General features: G+C 40.5%; 1 protein-coding gene across 1 annotated transcript in view; it reads right to left on the bottom strand.

The window, feature by feature from the left end:
• Nucleotides 1-1,611: 1,611 nt before the first annotated feature.
• Nucleotides 1,612-19,752, bottom strand: part of FSD1L (fibronectin type III and SPRY domain containing 1 like) — a 143,412-nt gene continuing 125,271 nt past the window's right edge. The window contains exons 8-13 of the mRNA XM_042782684.1: nt 17,404-17,533; nt 16,081-16,113; nt 10,683-10,783; nt 9,587-9,838; nt 4,345-4,433; nt 1,612-1,734 (exon numbers count right to left, since the gene is read on the bottom strand). Coding sequence (XP_042638618.1) covers nt 1,612-1,734; nt 4,345-4,433; nt 9,587-9,838; nt 10,683-10,783; nt 16,081-16,113; nt 17,404-17,533 — 728 coding nt within the window. The remainder of the gene's footprint in view (nt 1,735-4,344; nt 4,434-9,586; nt 9,839-10,682; nt 10,784-16,080; nt 16,114-17,403; nt 17,534-19,752) is intronic.

The raw sequence follows: 19,752 nt of genomic DNA, 5'->3' as shown, positions 1-19,752 counted from the left end.
GCCCAAGACATCTGAAATGAGAAACAAAGTCAAGAAAATAAAAGTTTCAAAAATTAAGAAAAATAAAAATTCTTAGAAATGCTCAAGGAAGTCTTAAACACTGTAATGACAACTTTCTGTTTGGCTTAAAGGACATGTGCTACACATTTTCACCCACTTTTTATGAATGGTTATGTTCTGCTCAGTAACCACAGGTTTTACTAATAGTTAACCCACTTTCTCCTAGTTTGGGAAAGACGATTTTGTGTTGACTCCTGGAAGAATCATAGCCCTTTAGAACACAAATGAACATAGCAAAAGAGGTGAGAGAAAAATAACCTCTGAATGGTCATGCCTGAAAAACTCATGGGCCGATTCAGTCAGGGCTGTGCACTTTTTTCAAAACAATTCTTTAAATGATTTCACATCTTAGTCAAAAGCAGATATAAATTATGTCCATAAAGAATACTTTTAAGCACCTCTGTTTATAACCTACCCTTCTTAGATAAAAGGTGAACAGGGTAGGTTGTTCTACCTTCAATATAACTTAGTAAAATTTTACCTTACCAAATTCAAGTGGAAATTTTATCAAGGATAACTATTAAAAGTGGGATTAAACTGACAATGAAGTCAGAAAATATAAGGCTTTCAAAAACCTTACCCATCATCCAAAGTGACTAAATGAAAAGCAGTCTAACTCAGCAGGGTGACACACGACTGTCGCCTTTGCCGCTACATTAGTGCAACAAGTGCAGAACTGAAATTTGGGTGATCCTGGTGGTGCACTGGTTAAGGGCTCAGCTGCTAACCAAAAGGTAGGTGGTTCGAACCCAGCAGCCCCTCCACTGGAAGATGTGGCAGTCTGCTTCCCTAACGATCACAGGCTTGGACACTCCGGCAGGGGAGCTCTCCTCTGTCCTCCAGGGTCACTTTGGGTTGGAGCCAACTCCACAGCAGTGGCTTTAAGCAATCATATCTAGATACTCTCTATCTACTTTCGATTTTGAGTTATAGCCACAAGAAAAATATTACACTATTTTGGAAAAGAAAAAATGAAATACACTGTAGTTAATAAACAAAAGGGATAATTTAGCAAAACTCAACATATTTATACAAGGGGAAAAATAAAAATAGACCATTCTAAGAAAACCTTTCTAGTGTCACCAAACAATGGTGTCAATTTCTGAAAAATCTTAGCAGACAGTATATTTTCAAAGCTTCAGCATTAAGAACTAATGCCAGCTGATTATGAGATTAAAAAAGAAAATGAAGAGGAAAAAAAGGTAAGGTTTAACAGCTTCTTACCCCAGGTCTTACAACTGCCAACTGTAATTAACCACATTGGGGGGGGGATCTAAGAAACAAAAATGCGTTTCAGCGTAAAAATTTAAACACTGCCTTCTGTCTCACTTATTCTTCAAAACGTCAGTCTCTTGCTTGTTATCTGCTTGCTTCTATGAAATTGCACTGTAAGCTTCTGCAAATGCTTTGTATTAGATGCCTAACGCTGACAGATTCCAGGCCACAAAGCAGAAGGGAGCAAACCAGGTTTGCGCCACTCAAAATCTCTGTGATTTGTAATCGCACAGAAGTCTCCCAGTCAAAACGGGGTAAGTGTACTGTGAGTAGGCACTACTGAGGAACGTTGTTCAGGCTGCTAGCTGAGCCAGTCATTCCATTTTCACTTTTCTGAAGTGTTCTCACAGCACTTGGAACCTGCATCCCAGTGTTCAAAGAAAGTCCACCACACCAAACCTAAGAAAAGACAAAACAAAGCTTCAGTCAGATTCCAACTTCAAGCAGAACTTCAAGGATCCTTTAAATTTCCATTTTAAAGGCACAATGTCGCATATATGAACATCAGTAAGTTTCAAAGTGATACCCTTCGTACTTGAGCAGAGGGGAAGTGGAAAGGCTACCTCAGATGCTTGGAAGACCCCAGAGGCCAGAGCAAGGCTCTGTGAGAGCAGAACTCACTGGAAACTCAAAGCTGCAGGAATGCAGAGTCGTCCAGGATAGGCAAAAGACTGGCTACTACTGGCTAGTCACAACCAAGAGAAGAACCAAGGACCAACTTCCCTATCCCAATTACTGCTTCAAGTTTTGATAATGAGGTGTCACCTGTGACTGTGGAAATCAAAGACCCCTCTGTAAACACAGCAAAATCCATTACAACTGTTGTTTTTCCCTTGTTATTAATAAAAACTCCTCCATAATTCTTTTAGAAAGACTCTCTGAGAAAAAGGCAAATGGAAATATACTGGTGAAATTGCCATATTCTTTAATTATTATAAATGTAGATAAATTTATAAAAGATAAAATTGCTTTGTTTGTGAATCTGGAACAAAGTCAAGGGAATTAAAATACGAAAAGACACATCAACTGCCATCTAAGTAGCAGATACCATTTAAAGCCACAGAGAGTCTACAAATGGTTTACTATTCCCACCTTCATTTATATCTTTAAGTGTTCAATATTTACTAAATAAGTAGAGTATTGTAACAAAGAATCTACCGACCTGTGAAATTTATAACTATATAATTAACATTCTAAATTTAAAACCGAACAGGTTAAGTAATAACTCATGATGTATATAAGCAACGTTCTGATTTTAAAAGTGCATTACTTCTTCTGGAAATTAAATGATTCAGGAAAAAATTTTTCTCAAAATATCTAGCACCAGGCAAACCCATAGAGAAAGGACAGTTTTTTCAATAAATAGTACTGGAGCAAAGGACATCCAAAAGCAAGAAAAATAAAGCTCAAACCATACCTCATAGGATATATATACATATAAAAAAATCTCAAAATAAATCACAGACCTAAGCTGAAAAACTTCTGGACAAAAACCTATCTGTGCTCTCAAATTAGGTAAAGTATGATTGATGGAAGAAAAAAACCTGATAAACTGGACTTCATCCAAATGAAAAATTTTATCTCTTCAAAAGACTGTTCAGAAAAATGAAAAAGCCAGCCACAGACAGGGAGAAAATATGTGCAAAACAAACATCTGATACAGGACTCAGACCCAGAATACACAAAACCAAAAATCCACCGCCCCAAAGTCAGTTCCGATTCAGCAACGCCCACTGGGTTTCCAGGCGGTGTATCTTTATAGAAGGAGATTGCCCTGTTTTCCTTCCACAGAGTACTGGTGGGTTTGAATGGCCAACCTTCTGGTTAGCAGTCAAATGCCTCAGGCACTACACCACCAGAGCTCCTTAGAATATATAACTAACTAACTCACTGCCGTCGAGTCAAATCTGACTCACAGCAACCCCTCGTTGGATTTCCGAGGCAGTCTCACTACGGAAGTAGATTGCCCAACCTTCCTTCCGAGGAGTGGCTGGTGGGTTTGGACCCCCAGCCTTCTGGTTAGCAGTCAAATGCCTTAGACACTATGCTACCAGAGCTCCCTCAGAATATATAAAGAACTCTTAAAATTCAGTAAGAAAATAATCCAGTAAAAAAGATTTTAACAGATATTTTACCAAAGAAATTATACAAATGGCAATAATCTCACAAAAAGATGTTCAACATCATTATTCATTAGAAAAGTAATAATGAAAAGCACAATGAAATACCACTACAAATGAATTAAAATGGCTTTACAACAACAAAATATGGTAATGCCAAGTAGGCAAGTATGTGGTGAATTCTCATACACTGCTGATAGATGTGCAATCTCATACAGCCACTTTGGAAAACATCTGGGCAGTTTCTTATAAACACTCACTTAACTCATGATCCTGCAATCCCACTCCGAGGTAGTTACCCAAGAGAAACAAAAACTCAAGAGCAAACAAAAACCCGCACGTGAATGTTTACAGCAGCTCTATTCATAATCACCTGGAAGTGGAAACAACCCAAATGTCCTTCAGTTGGTGAATGGGTGAATAACCTGTGGTACATCCATATATGGACACTGCTGGGGGTGCTGTGTGCCCTCAAGTCGACTCCGACTCGCGGTGAAGAAATGCAGAGTATGACTGCCCCATCGCTTATTTTAGGCTGTAATCTTTACAGAAGCACATTTGCTCTCACAGAGCAGCTGGTGGGTTTGAACCACTGACCTTTTGGTTAGCAGCTAACTAAAGAACACTACTCAGGAATAAAAATGAAGAGACTACTGATACATACAACAACATGGATGAATTTCCATGCATTATACTACAGAATATTTTTATATATTAACACGTACTTTAATAAAATGTATCTAAAATACACAGTCTCACAGATTTGGGTTAAGATGGGTTAGAGAGAGAGAGAGGAACATACAGAAGGAATAAGATCCTTTACTTCCTAAAATCTAAGCACAGATTATTCTTATTAAAGTTGTCAAACCAAATTAAAGTAGGTACTAACCATGAAACCAGGAAGCACTGGCTGAGTAAATTTTGTCTTAAAGGAATACAACAATTGTTTTGAGTTTGCATCATAGAAAGAAAGCTGACCTAAAAAGAAGAAAAAGGTTTAATTTATTATACAAAATAATAATGACATTTAATGAGCACTAGGATATAATCATATATAAAAGTTACAACTAAATGCATATTTTTGTCATTAATTTTTTTTTGTTATAAATTATAAGGACTAAGCTTACTAATTCTCACTTGAAAACCAGGAACATGCGTACTTTACAAAAAGAAGCCCAAATTCAGGACACGAACAGATACATGCAGTCATGTTCATCGCAGCACTATTCACAATAGCAAACACATGGAAACAACCTAAGTGCAAAGTACAAACTGTAGTATATACACAATGGAATACTATGCAATCCTGAAGAATAATGTAGAATCTTCAAAACACTGCATAACACAGATGAACTCGGAGGACATTACGCTCAGTGAAGTAAGTCAATCGCAGAAGGGAAAATATTGTGTTAGTCTGCTATTGTAAAAAGTCAAGGAAAAGTTTATACATGGAAGGAAACTTTGTTGGTTACCAGGGATGGGAGGGGAGGGAAGGGAAAATTCCTGGATAGGTTAAAAATACACATATATATAAACGGAGAATCAAAGATCATTTGTGGTTACCAGGGGTAGGAGGGAAGGGGAAAGGGAAAACTTTTGTTTACAGGGCACTGAGAAAAAGGCGTGGTGGTGGAATATTTTGGAAAACGATAGCAACCATGGTGGCACAACATGAAAAATGTCATCAATGTCCCCGAGCTATAAATGGGGAAGTTGTTATGCTGGCGAATGTCTTCTTGTATATGTTTTCAACACAATAAAAATTAAAAAAAAAAAAAATCTAGTTTTATCTACCTAGTTTTAAGCCCCTCCATAATCTGGCATTATTCTCAACTATAAACTTTATTATTTACCAAATGATTTCATTAGCCCAGTTAAAACCAAGACTATTTCTTTCGCCTTATTTTTACTATAATCGGCCTCTTTATCCAAATCCTACCACCATTTAAGGTTAACTCTTAAACCTTGTCTTCTAACTACTTGAAGTATTCATTATTTCAGCCTTCTAAATCATACTACAGTCAACAAACACTGCTTAAGCTTTGTTAGTTTTTTAAGATCCTTTGACGTCCATCTTTGGAAAGGATGAGGCCACTAAAATAAGTTTCTCTGATCTTCTAATTGTCCAACCTAATAGCTTCCCCTGAATTCAAAGCTGGATTCAGAAGATAATTCAGAAGAGGAGTGGAATGAAGGCTATTACTGCTGATGTCAGATGGATTTTGGCTGAAAGCAAAGAATACCAGAAAGATGTTTACCTGTGTTTTATTGACTATACAAATGCATTTGACTGTGTGGATTGTAACAAATGATGGATAATATTGTAAAGAATGGGAATTCCAGAATTTCACTGTACTCATGAGGAACCTGTACACAGACCAAGAGGCTGTCGTTCAAACAATAAAGGGGATACTGCGTGGCTTAAAATCAAGAACCGTGTGCATCAGGGTTGTATCCTCTCATTGTACTTACTCAATCTGTATGCTGAACAAAGAATCCGAGAAGCTGGACTACATGAAGAAGAACACAGCATCAGGATTGGAGGAAGATTCATTAACAACCAGCGATATGAAGATGACACTACCTTGCTTGCTGAAAGTGAAGATGACTTGAAGCGCTTACTCATGAAGATCTTCAGTATGTACTACACCTCAACATAAAGAAAATGAAAATCTTCACAACAGGGCCAGTAAGCCACAGCACGATAAATGGAGAAGGGACTGAACTTGTCAGGGATTTCATTTCATTTGGATCTACAATCCACATCCATGGAAGCAGTAGTCAAGAAATCAGATGTTATACTGCACTGGGCAAGTCTGCTGCAAAAGACCTCTTTAAAGTGTTAAGAAGCAAAGATGTTACTTTGAAGACTAAGGTGAGCCTAACTCAAGCCATGGTATTTTCAATTGCCTTATACACATGTGAAAGCTGGACAATGAATTAGGAAGACCAAAGAAGAGTTGATGCCTTTGAATTGTGGTGTTCTGAAGAATACTGAAAATACTGCCAGAAGAATGGACAAATCTTTCCTGGAAAAAGTGCAGCAGGAATGCTCCTTGAAAGCAAGAATGGCCTTTGTCTCATCTACTTTGGTCATGTTGTCAGAAGGGCCCATGTCCTGGAAAAGGGTATCATGCTTGATAAAGTGGAGGGTCAGCATAAGAGAGGAAGACCCTCAGCGAGATGGACTGACACAGTAGCTGTGACAATGGGCCCCAGTACAGCAAGGATTATGAGGATGGTGCAAGACAGGGCAGTGTTCTGTTTTGCTGTCCACAGGGTTGCTATGAGTCGGAGCTGAGTCGACGGCAAATAACAACAATAACCTCCTTACGACTATTCTCCCTACTCGAAAGTCTTCAACCATGGCTGTCTTCTTGGTTTGTACCTAACTCTGAGGCTATCTTCTGCCTGTTGTTTTTCTCCTATGCAAAATGCAGACGCTTTGTCCAGACATTCTTCCTTTAATAAATCAACTGCCACCAAAGAGGGAGGAGGAGAAAAACTAACATTTATTCATTCTTACCAGCACTGGGTGTTTCATGTACCTTACCTCAAATAACAAGTGACTTACATGTGGTCAACAACAGCAGGTAGGAAATGCTTAATTGCATGATTCTGTGCAATCTCCAGGAGCCATTCTGTGAGACTGTCTCAAATATTTCACTCAGCTCTATAGCTGAGTCCTAGACCTGAATTTCCAAATGCCTGGCAGATATACTACATGGCTGCCAGGTTGGCACCTCATTTCTCCCCAGGATTCTATGTTCCCTATCCTACTGATGACACCAGCACCCTCTTGCTCACACTGGTTGGTACCTTAGTTGTCCTGAGTTCTTCTTTGTCTCTTCTCCCAATCCAGTTTAGTTATACACAGCCCTATGAATTCTATTTTTATAGCGTCAAATCCATTCTTCCTCTTGACTCCCTATTGCTCAGGAGCTCTTACCAATCACTCAACAAACACTAGACGCTTATTAAGGGCTTACTTGACATGAAGTGAGAATGTAATAGTTAACAAAACAGAGACGGTTCTACCCTACATTGCTTAAAGACTCACCTACTGGAAAGTCTTATTCTATCTACACCTCCAATCTCATCCACATTTAATCATTTTCCTAGAGTCTTCCTTCTGAGTACTCGTAGCTGGTGGGTTTGAACCACCAGTCTTCTGGTTTGCAGTCAAATGCCTTAGGCACTACACCACTGGAGCTCCCACTCTCTGATGTCTATAAAATTAGATTCTCATCCTGTGTATAGTTTTCTATAATCTGCAGAAGCCCACCTCCCTGACTAATGGATAAAGACTAGCCTATTATATTTATTCAAGGCCCTGAGAAGCTTTTCTTTTTCCTTTAATTTTGAAATGTTCAGTGGCTAAGAATATCTTCAGCCATATCTATCCCTGGTCTACGGTTTATTCCTGCTAAGGCCCTCAGAACCTGATGCCAGATCCTTTTTATGAAACTTCCCCCTCTTGTAACCTGTACTCTAGGTTAACTTCTCATGAATCTCTGAGGAATCAGAGTATGTACAGGAAGGGAGACAGGGGAAAGAAGGTAAACAAACAGTATCTTGATAACAGAAAAATAAAATACTAAACATTTGCCATCTATCCTGAAGAAAACTGTTTTTAACTAATACAAGGCAAACAGGTAAATAATAATAATAATGCTGCAAAACTGACATGTCATCACTAAAAATAAATCAAGCCAAAATTAAGTTTTCTTTTTTTGTCTGAGTAGGCAGGTTGCTAGCTCATGGGTACCTGGCCATGTTACTTAAAATGGTAAATTCTGGTTCAGAAGACCAATGGATTTGGGAATGGTTACACAATAGTACCCTTGGTCACTGTTACAATTAGTCTCAGGAGTCAACCTGGAGAGAAGCCATCTAGGGAATTACTTTTGTTCTTGTGTTCAATATGATGCCATCCTCAAACACTGATGCATTAGTTAGATGACAGTAGAGAAGATATTTATCAAGTAAGAGTCAAAGAGCACAGGGTCAGAAAAGATTTGCAAAAGATAAATATCAAGTTAATTTTTATGTAATTTTAAAAGGAGGCGAAGCATGGCCCAATTCATTAAGATGAGACTTAAGAAAGATAAATGTAATATTCTTGAGTTTAAAAGCAACAAAAACAACCCTACAGACAAAAATACTAAACTCGCTAAGACAAGAGAAAAAAGAATTGGACAGACATCCACAAGAAAAAGAGCTAGCAGTCAGAGGCTAACGACTGCTGCCAAGTCACGTCTCTAAAAACAGCCAGGCCACCGCCTTCCTTGCTGTTCTGAGGCAATATGCTCTACTCTAAAAGCCAGTCTTTAAAAGCACACTGACAAAATACTATACAACATAAGAGACCAGGAGGGTTTGGGAAAATCAAAGTGGAAGAAGAACTAATGGAACAGAAAGTAATGTTAATAGTTTTCTTAAAAAAAAAAATAAAGTAAGGATATCCATGTGAATGTGGATTAGGGAGTATAATCCTCCATTTCCTCAAGTGGCACAAAGTAAGAGAAACAGAACCAGAAGTTACAGGGAGACAAACTGAGTCAACTTAAGAAAAATCTAACCAAAATCTGTCTAACAATGAAACAAGCTTTCTTCTAAGACAAGCTTCACATATGTGGGAAAAAATCTTCAAGCACAGGAGTGGTGGTCACCTGCAGAGACGGGAACTAAGGAGTATACAATGAGTGGCAGATGGACTAGGTAATTTCTAAGATCTCTAACTCAAAAAATCTGATTTCACTACTCTTTACAGATGGTAAAGTAAGGGATTTAATGGACAACAGAAAACAATGCTGAAGACTATAATAAGCCTCTCCAATTCCCTTACTTCCTTTTGGATGTACTCGGTCTACCACAGCTAAGGGCTCTATGTTCTTACTTCCTTTCTGACGGATGGCGTACTACAGCTGAGCTCTGTCGGGCTCTAAGCAGCCCTCTCACACTCTTCCCGTTGATTCTATGGCTGAAATCTTGGGATCTTATCTTAGACGGTCAAAATGCTCTTCCCACAGTACAAACAGAATCTCTGCATAGATGATTACCATGGAAAATGCTGAAACACAAGCAACAATGATGAAGTATTTGTCTTAAGAGAAAACAAGTACTCTTACCTCCATCAAAATCACAAAATACACCTATTTTCTCAGGAACAGTGACATCCAAGGCTTTGACTTTATTATTATGTTTTGCTGCAAATGTGTTTTGTAGCCAGTTGTTAACATGGATACACCAACTAGTGTTTGTCTTTCCCAACTGGTCAAATTTACCCAAAGTTTTATACGCTACTCCCACACTGTACGATTTACAGTCCTTCTGGGCCTTGACCTCCCAGTAATGTTGTCCATTTTCAATAGCAGTATCTCCTACAAAAGACCAGAAAAGTAAGTTAGACTCTATCTCTTCCAAATAAAACTTACTCCAAAATACCAAATCCATGGCATCAAGTCAATTCCAACTGACAGAGAACCTATGGGACAGAGTAGAACTGCCCTAGAGGGTTTCCAAGGCTCTATTCATTACAGAAGGAGACTTTCATATCTTTCCCCCACGGAGTGGCTGGTGGGTTTGAACCACTGATCTTTTGATAAGCAACCAAGCACTTAACCATGGCACCTCCAGGGCTCCTTAAAGCTCCTCTCCAGTCATACAGACTTTGACCTATCACTTGTGCCATAAAACAGGATAAAAAGCTGATTCAAGTACTCTTTCTGTAAGAATAAGCATATTGTGTTGTTGTTATGTGTCGTGGAGTCGGGTTCGACTCATAGTGACCCCTCCTTGGGTTTCCGAGGCGGTATCAGTACAGAAGTAGATTGGCCAAGCTTCCATCTGGTCTTCTGGTTAGCAGTCAGGTGTATTAACACAGAGAAACTAAATGGAGAGCACCTATTAATACTTTACTTTTCTGTTTATTACTATTTTTTCTGAATATAAAATGCTTCTGATCTTTTCTTCCGTAGTATCCTCTCAAGGCTTATAGACATATATAGAGAGAGCACTGTGTAAAGCTGGAAGGTTTTTAAAAGTTGTAATAATAAGACAATTTAAAACTCCCCAAAGTAATTAGACTTCAACAGGGAGAAACCTCTGCAAAGCTTTCTCAATACACAGGAAGCCAGTCCAGCTCCAAGTCACAGAAAGCCCAGCAGGGTGAGTGTGAAGCCTTTATCTGCGACAATGAAGCACTCTCATGATGTATGAGCCTACCCAGCACTGTGTATGATTCTCCAGTGAAACGGTCTCTGCTGCCTCTCACTGCTGGTGGTCTGGAGCCTACCGATGTCCGTTTAGGGGACGGCGTACCACTTCTACATAAACAGGAACAAAAAGAAAAACAAACAATCTATGCCGTGTTTCATTCACTAAAATTACAAATCATGGAAGGAACCTTTAAAAAGACTTCTAATTATATTTCTGAAAAAGCACTATTTTATTTGGTCTATATTATTAAAGAGAGTGGTTAATTACAGACATTCAGTATACGAAACCATGAACACAAAGCAGGCAGAAAGCACTAATGTCATGCAGATCAAGCAAGGCTTATAGAGAGAAGACAGAGTGGAAATGAAAAACAGGCCAAAATGAGACAAGACATGACTGGGGGGGGGGTGATACCCTCAGAAAAGACCATTTAAAATAAGGCTCCTTCTTATTACAATCACAGCTGAAAATCTGTTTCCAGAGCAGTAGGTACTCTGTTGTGGATCTTTTCTTCTTGAAAAGAGAAACAGTAATAGTACAAATCCATGCACGGGATAATGTCACGTATTCTAAAGCATTTCTCCTACTATAATGGACACCATCCAAGCTAACTGCCCTTTTATCACATTACATGACCTGATAAACTGAAGCTTTTACTATCTCTCAAAAACTTAAAAATAGAGCAGATTCCAAAAGATGGTCATAAAATAACACTTTGTACACTGAATCACTGTATTTAAAAAATTGGAAAACATTATTGTCAAGATTTTCCTAAAATTATTACTTAAAAGGAAATGGAATAACTTCTATCTATATTCTCAGCACGAATTAGCAATAAAAACACTCCTGCAATATAGCTGCACTAGAATTGTTTTCTTTAGAAAAGGTCAATTTAGTAGATTTTAAGTTATCTGATACTGGAGAAGAAATCTCTGAGAAGGACAAGGCAAATAAAAAACTATCATTTTAAAGGCATTTCCCAGGACTCAGTGTGCTGCATTCTGCATTAGTTCAGTGCTGTTTTCCTGACAAAAAGCAGATTCACTGGACAGTTTCAAAGAATTAAACCGTGAACTCAGAACCTCAACTTTCTATTGAAGTAGCATGACACTGAACATACTAACAATGGTAACTATTAAGCTCAATTCTGAGTCTACAACTATAGCACTCCTACAATTTAGTTTCTCCCAAAATTTCCCCCAAGTTAAGAGTAGTAAATGTAGCTCTCTTTTCATGCTCCTGTGGGGGGCAAACCAGTGATTTTCAAACCATGTTCCTGAACCCAGGAATCCCCAAATGCCACAAAGGCTGCAGGGCTCTGTGAGGAAGCGCCACTTCAGGCAGGTTGACTTCGTTCTTTTTAGATTAGGCTTCAGGAAACATTTCATTTGAAGGAACCATTCTGTTGCTTTAAAAAAAGGAAGTGTGAACACTCTTCTACATGCAACATTAGAAAGACATGCAAAGCAAAGGAGTTAAAAGAAAAGCTATGCTAACATGCTTTATAAATTATGACAAAAAAGTCTCTAGGTCTCTAGACCCCTATGGAATATAGGATCTTAGTGTTGTTGTTGTTGTTGTTGTTGTTATAGGCCGTCGAGTAGGATCTTAGTAGGATTTACAAAGAGATTCTCCAAAAGGTCACATAAAACTGACCATCTGAGATGTAAATACACTCGGCCCTAGAAACTGTGGGTGGGCATCAGGACAGAGCACAGAAGACCACCAAGCTGAAAAAAAATCACTTAAGTATTATTGTACACTCATCTTCCTCCTTCCAAGTTAATTCAACTGCAACACTGACAATCAATATGAAAATAAGCAACGTTTTAACTAATCTTGAATGTCAGTGTGGAAAACCAGTTTGTACTAGAGAAGGAGGGCAGACAGACACTAGCCCTTCATTCTATTTAATTTCACTTCACACCCCAAAGCTTTTTAGTATTGCTGGTCCTGTCCTGACATGAACAGTCGTAACTACAATTGCTTGTTAGCTGGCAGATGGTGCAAAGAAAAAGATTTTGTTCTAAGCAGAATCAGAAGAAAGGAGACCAGGGTAGCGGGGGAGGAAGAGGGGGAAGGTAGTGGTGGGGAAGGAGTCACTGCTGTCAAGTCCGGGCTGACTCAAAGCAAACCCTCCTTGGATTCCCGAGGCCGAGGCCGTATCACTACAGAAGTAGACTGCTCAACCCTCCTCCCGAGGAGTAGCTGGTGGGTTTGAACCGCCAGCCTTCTGGTTAGTAGTCAAGCGCCTTAGGCACTAGATGTGTGATTATGGGTGATTACGGATGAGGGAGTCACCAAAGAGGAAGCCCAGCAGGTAAAGCAGAGGTTCTCAGACCTGGCTGGACTCGGAACACCTGGGAACCAGCCCTTCCCACGCTACTGAATTACGGACTCAGAGCACCAGAGGTGGGGTTCAAAATACTTGTTTACTAAGAACCACAAGATTCTATATTCAGCTGCCTGGGGACCCACTAAGGTTTTTGTTTGTTTGAAAACAAAAAAAATAACACCTCCCCTAACAAGGGTCAGGTTGAAAAGGTGAGGGAAAAGGCAGTTCTCACATAATCTACTCCATGGCACCAGAGGAACTTGGCTGTGGGGCAGCGGAGGGAAGGGGAGTAACTGCTGGTAGGAAGCACCTCTCTCATCTCTGAATCCTCAGTACAGGGCAGGTGTGCAGCGCTGAATTAAAGGAATGAGCCCAGGTAACGAGCATCTAGAGTAGGTGATGTTATTACCAAGGCCCTCCGATGCCTTCCTGAATCACACTGCTACACTAGAGCGCACAAACATTGGGGATTTTGTGAGAATTGTTGTTGTTTGCCGTCGAGTCGGCCCCAACTCATAGCGACCCCTCCTTGGGTTTCCGAGGCAGTATCACTACGGAAGTAGGATTGCCCAACCTTCCTTCTGAGGAGTGGCTGGTGGGTTTGAACCACCAGCCTTCTGGTGAGCAGTCAAGTGCCTTAGCCACTATGCTACCAGAGCTCCCATTGAAAATTAGGGGTTGTCAATTGAGAAAGTTCAACAGTATCAGAGTCAATCAGGACATTTTCACACCACCCTGAGATTTCAGCCCTCAGCCCACAGGCCAGAAGGGCCGCTGGGGTGGGACATGCATCTGCAAAACATTCCGTGGGGAACGCAGGACAAACCGGAGTAAGAGAAAGGAGCAAGGAGGAGAAAACCCTTAGAACAAGCAGAGATTTTTCACTTAGCATTGCCTCAAAATATGCTGCCAGTTCTTTTGAGAACTAAAAAAAGAATTTTTTTAAGGAAAAAATTGGTAACTTACCAGTAGTAAAGAAACAAAGGAAAGCATGGGAAGAGAAAAACAGACATAACAAATTGAGAACGACATTTAGTTCCAGGAAAAAGGTAACCCGAGAACTCTGGCACTGCAGGACCCCAGCCTCCAGGCCAAGGGCGCTGATGCTGAGTGAGCCGTGCGTGGCCACAGCTTCGACTGTCTCTGTCCCATCCGCTCCCCTGCCCTCCCGCTTGCTTTCCGGACACTCTGGTAGCTTAACTGCCTGAATAGAGGCTTTTTTGCGACCTCTAGTTTGCACCGTTTCCCCTTCCCCGCCTGCTGGAATGATCTTTGCCACCCAATTCACCTTGTTTACTGTTAGCAGATCAATCTCTGACCCCCTACTTCTGAACTACCTCATCGGGCATTTCTGAGCACTCCGCCCTAAATGCCCCAGTCAGCGTTCCTTAAAGTCACTCATCTGCCTGGGGCCTTTCCTCTGGTTGCCCCTTCCCACCCCTCCCACTGCAAGTCCAAATGTCACATATCCTCCCACTTCCCGGAGAAGGAATTCCAAAGCCACTCCCTAAAGGAAGGTCTTCCAGGTGCTCCCAGGCTGAACAACTCTTCCAGGAAGTCCAACTCCAGGCAAATCCTGCCTGTGGCCTCTCAGCCCCGACCACAGGCAGCTGCAGGGCTTCGGCTGCCCCCCCCCCCCCCCCCCGCATGGGCCCAGCAGGCTCTGCAGAGTTGCAGTTGGGACTCAGTCCCCCTGACGCCCCACCTCCCCCTCCAGGCTGGTCCCGCTCACGGGCCATCCCGCCAAGGCACCTCTGCTCACAGGTCTTCTGTGCCTGTGATTTTGGGGGTGGGTGGGTCCTGAAGACACTTTTCTCCATGTGACTCAGTGCTTTTCCACTCCTGGCCTTCCCCTCCCCCAGCCCTTGGGCCTGTGAAATGGCAGGGCCTTTGTTTAGGGCTTGCTCAGCAGTAAAATAATCCCCATCTGTGCTCTCCACCTGATCCTCAGTGCCATTCCGTGGTGCATTCTCTGAGGAAAAACGGGACAATGGAAGAGCCAGCATCCTTTCCTTTGCAGTCTCTTGTATAAGTTCACAGTAGGTGATTAAAGGCTGGGCCGCTACATTCAGTTTGGTTTGTTGTCCTAACTGACCACCTGACACCTGGCAGCTCGCTCTTCCTACCTCTGAACTCCTGTGCTCACATTTACCTTAGATGTACCCTACACCCTGCATAATTGCCACTTGTATGTATGTATCACCTCCATACACTAGAGTGAATTTTCCCTATAAACCCCACAGCAGCTAGCATGACATCCCGCACTCAACAAATACTTATAGAAAGAAGAGGTAAGTGCAGATACCATTGTGGAAATGGCCTACATAGGAAACATCCTCAAAGGGAAAGAAGGGAGAACGAAATAACCCAAATGCTAAATGCAAACCGTCTAAAAAGCCCCAAGTGACCAAATCAAATTACGAAGGCTCTAGAATCTTGCACCATTTGACAGTTTATAGTACACTGACTAAACGATCATTTTCACCAATATGGAGCAAATAAAAAACGAAGAAAAAGGATTTTGAAGAAAACCCATGTGGTTTCTGGTAGAGATGTGTGGTAGCTTCAAATTAGCAAATTCGGACCTGTGCAATTTGAAATGATCCATCCTTCTGGCACTGTCCTAGTAACAGAAGCACTGGTCTTTATTTTCTAGATGCTTCTCAAACTGTAGGACTGTTACAAAATACAGAGTCCTTCACATCTGCCTAGCATCAAACACAAATCAAAGCAAGGCTACCATGTTAGCTCGACTGAGTTCAGCACAAGAAAGATGCCAGTTCTGAGTAAATGCAGAGAAAGTCAGGGGTGGGAAAAATCATCCAAGAAAGACTTTAAAGCAGAGCTGGCTGTTTTGTTATCGTATGCGATAAAATCTAAATAATACGCAGCACATGACAATGCTGTGAACTTAAAGCAGAGCTACCCAGACAGACAGTCTACACAGAGCAGTAGTTTAGCTTATCAAGGCTGCTGCAACGGCTTCTGCTTACTGGTTTTAAAGAATTAAAGTTATTCAGCCAAGCTAGATACACTAAGTCCTAGAGCAAGACAGACACAGATCATCACCTTGTGTGTCTCTTCAGTGAAGTAACATGGACACTGTCAGATAAAAATAGGCAACTGTTAAAAGACTGTTTTATAACGGAAATTTAAGAGCTTGTATTAAAATTAGGCCATAAGCCTGCTGGGGAAACTATTTTGATTCAGTTGTAACTCACAGTGACATTTACCTTGACTATTTCAGTGTGAGCAAAAATTTCCTGTTAATAAGAAAGAGGCTCTGATACTGTGGTACTACTAGCCACATGATCTTGGACAGTAACAAAAGGCCTCAGGCCTGCCAGGCTGCAGACCAGGGGCAACCTCTAGGCTGGACCTGTTAAAGTGGTCATTCAGTGAAAACCTTCTGGTTAGACAGGCCACTTCACAGTCTAAACTTCTGTAATTATACTACAAACTTCAGGCAGATGAAGTTGCTGTAGACGTAACATTAAAGAAATGGGATAATGCAAAAGAAAAAGGAGGATTAGGAAAGAAACTAAGAATAAAGCAACAAAAATGTTAATGATAATTTCAACTACACAGAGTAAGAATTTCATTGTTACTGTCAAAAAAGCTGTGGTGTCCCTGGAAGGCAGGGAGTACGGACCACACTGGGTGACCCCGGCAGAAAATGTGACACCAAAATGACTGTCTGTAAAATATGTGTGCAGGGTTTCAGCAGAAATTCATTGTTTTTTGTCAAAATATCCCTGTAGTTAGTTATAACAACAAAAACATTTTTCGTAAGCCCAGCTCATATGTATCAATATACCCACAAGGCTAAAACTCTCCGCTAACGTGCTTTTGAACCTTCTACACACTCCGGCCAGAGCTGTCACCATCCCTCAATTACAAGGGCACTTGGAATCACGTGGTTTCCTCTGCACGTGCTACAAGCATAAACTGTTGTTTTCACTGCTGCTGGGATTTTTACTGCCACTGATTTTGTCAAATCTTCTAGTGTTTTAGCCACAATATAGTAGAAATTAGTATTTGTGAACTTACATCAACAACTTTTTTGAGAACGAAGTAGTAATTAAAGAAAAAGAAGAAAAATCAAAAAGGCTTCTGCTCAGTTACTGATAATGTTATGACTAATAATTTTGTAATTCAGTGCAAAAAGATCTTACAAAACAGTTTTGTTACTGGTATTCATATAATCAAAGAAATACTACATTTAAGCAATTTACTCTATCACATATAATTCTATGATTAAAACTGATCATAAACATTACTAAGGATCTGTATGGTCTAGTATGGGAGGGGACCCGTGAGGGGTGGCACCACTAAAGTAAGATCCGTGCACAAAGCACCTGTCTGAAGAACAACGTTCATGAGCCAGCTTACCTGCCCTTGTTCTCTTTTCCTTTAGCTTTACTGTCTTGACCTTTTCCACCAGTGGGATCCCACTCTACACAAGTATCTTCAACTTTCAGGTTCACATGGGATGATGAGTTATCCAAACTGAAGTTAAGTGCTATCCAAGACAACATTTCAAATTGTTTGTTACAAAAGTAGCACACCAAAGGGAAAAAAAGAAAAAAAAAACAACAGCATACCTCTACTTTCTGAAGCAAAGGTTTCATCACCACATTATTTTCCTACGCAATTCATTTAACACTGTACGCAGAGAAAAAAGCTCAAATTCCTAATGCTGGCATTTAAGGCCTTTGATGATAAGGCTGCAATTTACCTGGCTACCTTATTTCTCATTATTCTTCTTTATAAATGCTATACTCCAACCAAATATCATTTACTTGTATGCCCACTGGTGTTTCTGCCAGGGCTTCAAACTGGTTTGAACTGGTTCAGTCATAGCCAATGAAGTGAAACCAGAACAGACTGGGATTTTTAGAATTTGAATGAACCACAATGATACTGAAATGCGAAAGACTGTGAGTCAAAGCCTGGAAAGGGAGTCTCAGAAAAGGCAGAGTGAGACCGTTCATCAGCTTGATGCGGGAGACTGGATCGCTGCCAGGACTGTGGAGAGCGACACCTGTTCAAAGTGGTGCAGTCGGCTGCCATCTTTGAGCCAGGGGACTGTCGCTCCCATTCTGCTGGCCAACAGACTGGGTTGCTGTTGCAACATGCACGTTGCTCTTGCTTTCTAAGAAAGAGATTAAGATGCCAGCAGGGTGTCAACCAGTTATTTATCCACTTTCGGATCACCGACATTTTACAAATTCAGGTCCATTCGGGTTTTGTTTTGTCGGCCATGACTGAACTGGGAAGAACCAGACGAAGCTCTGGTTTCTGCTATTCCCTCCGCCAGAACCTCTGTCAGCAGGCAGTAGCCTCAAGTGACCGTCCACTGGAGTATCAGTTGATCACTAGCTGATTGTTATGACTAAGAAGGGGAAGCTAGTACAATTAAAAATGAGAATGTGATATGGCATCAAATAATTACAAAGCCTCACACATACTCATTTTTATTGATGCTCTAGTACTTAACAATTTCATACTTAAAGGCTCATAGCGATTCAAACCCACCAGCCACTCCTAGGAAGGAAGACTGGGCAATCTACTTCCATAGAGATACCACCAGTTTCAAGATAAGCAAGGGCAATCCTACTTCCGTAGTGATACTGCCTCGGAAACCCAAGGAGGGGTCGCTATGAGTCGGGTTTGACTCGATGGCACATAACAACAACAACAACAAGGATAAACTGGGGCCATGATAAAAGGAACCGACCTGACTGATAGAGATAATTTACATGACAATGAGGAGAAGGGCCACTTAAATGAAGAAACAAAAAACATGGAATAAAACTATGCTTTCTAGGTTATCTGGTATTTGGGGGAACTACCTGTTTATTCACAAATTTACTGAAAATTACTAATTTAGGAAATCAATATAAGCTTTTATTTTTGGAAGTTGAGGGTAAAATCGTTTAAACGAATTGATTCCCGGCTGAGCAATGTACAGTTTCTCCTACTTTAAAAGACAAATCCCCAAATCTCCATCTTCAGCGAAGTGTCATCTACTATATATTATCAAGTAAACTGCTTCTGTTAGTTCTATTTCCCTCCAAAAGCCCAAATTTCTGGTAATTACCCAATGAAGGAATATTCTCTTACAACTGTGTTTCACTAAAGGATACCAATTCATTTAGCTAAGGCTTCACTGTGTCTGTCAAGTATATGCATCATCCAACAAGAAAATAAAGCAGAGAAAACCCAGTGCCCACCTAGTGAATCAAGGATCATTCTATCCTCTGTAAGCATCACTTTAATTTCTACACAATAGTTTCTCATAAATGTCTCACACTGCAAGTTAATAGTTTTCAAAATCTGCATCTAAACAGAAATGAATTTAAAGAAAGAATGCAGTTTTTTAGTAAAAATAGAAATAGAATTCCTTAAGATGTAGGTCGTTAAAGAGTTCCGATTCATTCTGCTTATGCAATAAAGCAGTTACATCTAGAGCTTCAAACTGGTTATTTGGTTCAACCTCCTGCTGAGAATCTGCGTTTCTGCCCCAGATATACTAAAACCAGAATCTGCTTTTTAACAAGATCTGCTGGTGATTCTTACATATACACAAGAATCACCTCGTAATAATCACCCAGGGGCCTATAAGAATATATCTGAAACAGACAATGGTCCTGCAAGTTTATGTGAATGATCAGAATTCCCAGGTGTATAGTAGAGCTGACAAGGGGCAAGGTTGTGGTCACTGCTTGGTCACAGCCA

Source organism: Orycteropus afer, unplaced genomic scaffold, assembly GCF_000298275.1.
Source record: "Orycteropus afer afer isolate SDZICR_OR568_19922 unplaced genomic scaffold, OryAfe1.0 scaffold00410, whole genome shotgun sequence".
Taxonomy (NCBI): Eukaryota; Metazoa; Chordata; class Mammalia; order Tubulidentata; family Orycteropodidae; genus Orycteropus; species Orycteropus afer.
Note: the sequence above shows the minus strand (reverse complement) of the source record. Positions and strands in the feature narration are given on the sequence as shown.